Raw genomic sequence first — 2,455 nt, 5'->3', positions numbered from 1 at the left:
ACACTACCTAGGTAATAACACTACACTGAATTGTTTTACATGGAAACTGTAAGGTGAACAATTCAGTGTAGTGTTATTATCTAGGTAGAGTATTGTATTAAACTGTAAAGTGAACATGTAAAATCACTACCTAGGTAATAACACTACACTGAATTGTTTTACATGTTCACCTTACAGTTTGATACGTATTAAACTGTAAGGTAAACATGTAAAACAATTCAGTGTAGTGTTATTATCTAGGTAGTGTATATTAAACTGTAAGGTAAACATGTAAAACAATTCAGTGTAGTGTTATTACCTAGGTAGAGTATTAAACTGTAAGGTGAACAATTCAGTGTAGTGTTATTATCTAGGTAGAGTATTTGTGTATTAAACTGTAAAGTGAACATGTAAAACAATTCAGTGTAGTGTTATTATCTATTTAGTGTGTATTAAACTGTAAAGTGAACATGTAAAACAATTCAGTGTAGTGTTATTATCTAGACAGTGAGTTTTGAGTTGTAACAAGATGTGTTATTTACAGTGCTATTGCTAATAAATAAATTCATGTAAATTCTTTTCATACAGAGATTAACACCAATATTTTGAATGCACAATACAGTTTCTAGCTATTAATCAAATTTCTTTCCATTTAGATGTTGAGATTCAAATAAAAGTAATATTTATTGTTTTATAATGTGCTATTGAAACTTAATAAGTGAACACAAAATAAATTTACTAATATCACACTGGTTGCTGTGTTACTTAGTTACCTACGAATTACAAAGCTAATTCATTAAATGTTCTCACTTATGTCATAAGAAGTATTTCATGATAACGACATATCTACTGTCATGTTACAAAAACTCGATAGAACAGACATTAAACATGTTTTGCTTCTACTCAACAGTTACCAAAACAACTCACAAGTATCTACATTAGCTTGTACGTATTGGGATACACGCAGATTCATAAAAACTCGGCACTTACCTGGTACATAAGGCCACCTGTGAAGACAGTCAAACTTGTTTTCTATCCTAGCTGTGTTCTCACTGTCCATAGCATGATGACCTGCTTCTAAGGCTAGTAAACACACTGCACAGCCATCAAGTATCTGGAGTGTATTGCACATGGCTGTTTGACTTTCCATGCCGAACTGCCGAGCAGTAAATAGCCATGAGGAGGAAGGCTGAAGAACAGAGCACTGGGATTGTACAAGGTCTAAAACATCTTGAGGCACCTTCTCGAGCAACTGCTCTGGACTTATACTGCTACCTCCAACGATCTCCGCTTGTTTTACTGCTGTTTTCAGTCGTTGGTGATGTCGATTAATGGGTTCTTTTTGATAACCTGTTATTTCTACCTCGTCTTCATAAAAAAGTCCAGAATTGTAACCCAAATGTCTATTTATTACGGCACTAAAACCACAAGTACACTTATACTGGGGTTCATCATTTTTCTGAGGTACCATTGAGTCAAAGAGGTAAAGGCCCATGTCTGTGCCCTTAATGTTCATATTACACACGCATACAGTACAACTAGAGAAATTGTGGTCTTTATAAAAGTTAAGCATTGAATCAGAGAGAGCAAGATTTACAACTAAACTGTTTGCTTCAGGCATTGCAGAAGTGCTATTATCGATTGAGCCTAGATGTTTGTTTAAGTATGATGACGAATTAGAAGCAGGTGACTGTAGTTCGTAACTCAATGGAAATGACCTTTGTTCAGAAAGTACCATGAAGGGTTCAGAAGGTGGAAGCAATGATTGATGATAGCTATATTGCAAAAAACAAACAAATATTTTTGTCACTGATGAAAAATAAACACTGGATTGTAAGCTCATTCCTTACAACTTAACAATTATTATTTTCATTTATCCTATTTAATTATACCTCTGATAACTTTACGTCTTTTATTTACACAACCATTAATAGTTCAAAATGCAGCGACATGCCAGTAAGCTTAACAAGTTTCAGTTCTTCACATTACAAGTTTTATCTTGATGGATAACAAGATATATGAAAATGATAAGTTCCTTTTTAAAATTGTGATATCTTACTTCTAAATAAATAACATGTAAAATTCTAAAGACACTCATCATTTGCTGCATTATGAAAAACAAAATTATTAAAATTTCTAATTAACATTTTTTTTCTATGTAGTAATATTAAGGTTTCAAACAATTTCTAGAAAATCTGACATTGCTAATGATGGCAAATGGTAATCTTAAAGCTTCAAACAATTTCTAGAAAATCTGACATTGCTAATGATGGCAAATGGTAATCTGAAAGCTTCAAACAATTTCTAGAAAATCTGACATTGCTAATGATGGCAAATGGTAATCTTAAAGCTTCAAACAATTTCTAGAAAATCTGACATTGTTAATGATGACAAATGGTAATCTTAAAGCTTCAAACAATTTCTAGAAAATCTGACATTGCTAATGATGGTAAATGGTAATCTTAAAGCTTCAAAC

The 2,455-nt window shown here is 32.4% G+C and overlaps 1 protein-coding gene across 1 annotated transcript in view; it reads right to left on the bottom strand.

The window, feature by feature from the left end:
• LOC106465561 (mediator of RNA polymerase II transcription subunit 13-like) overlaps positions 1 to 2,455 on the bottom strand; it is a 73,431-nt gene that overhangs the window by 20,975 nt on the left and 50,001 nt on the right. The window contains exon 15 of the mRNA XM_013925789.2: positions 970 to 1,754. Coding sequence (XP_013781243.1) covers positions 970 to 1,754 — 785 coding nt within the window. The remainder of the gene's footprint in view (positions 1 to 969; positions 1,755 to 2,455) is intronic.

The sequence above is a fragment of the Limulus polyphemus genome, unplaced genomic scaffold, assembly GCF_000517525.1.
Source record: "Limulus polyphemus unplaced genomic scaffold, Limulus_polyphemus-2.1.2 Scaffold1982, whole genome shotgun sequence".
Taxonomy (NCBI): domain Eukaryota; kingdom Metazoa; phylum Arthropoda; class Merostomata; order Xiphosura; family Limulidae; genus Limulus; species Limulus polyphemus.
This window is presented reverse-complemented; position numbering and strand designations above follow the sequence as displayed.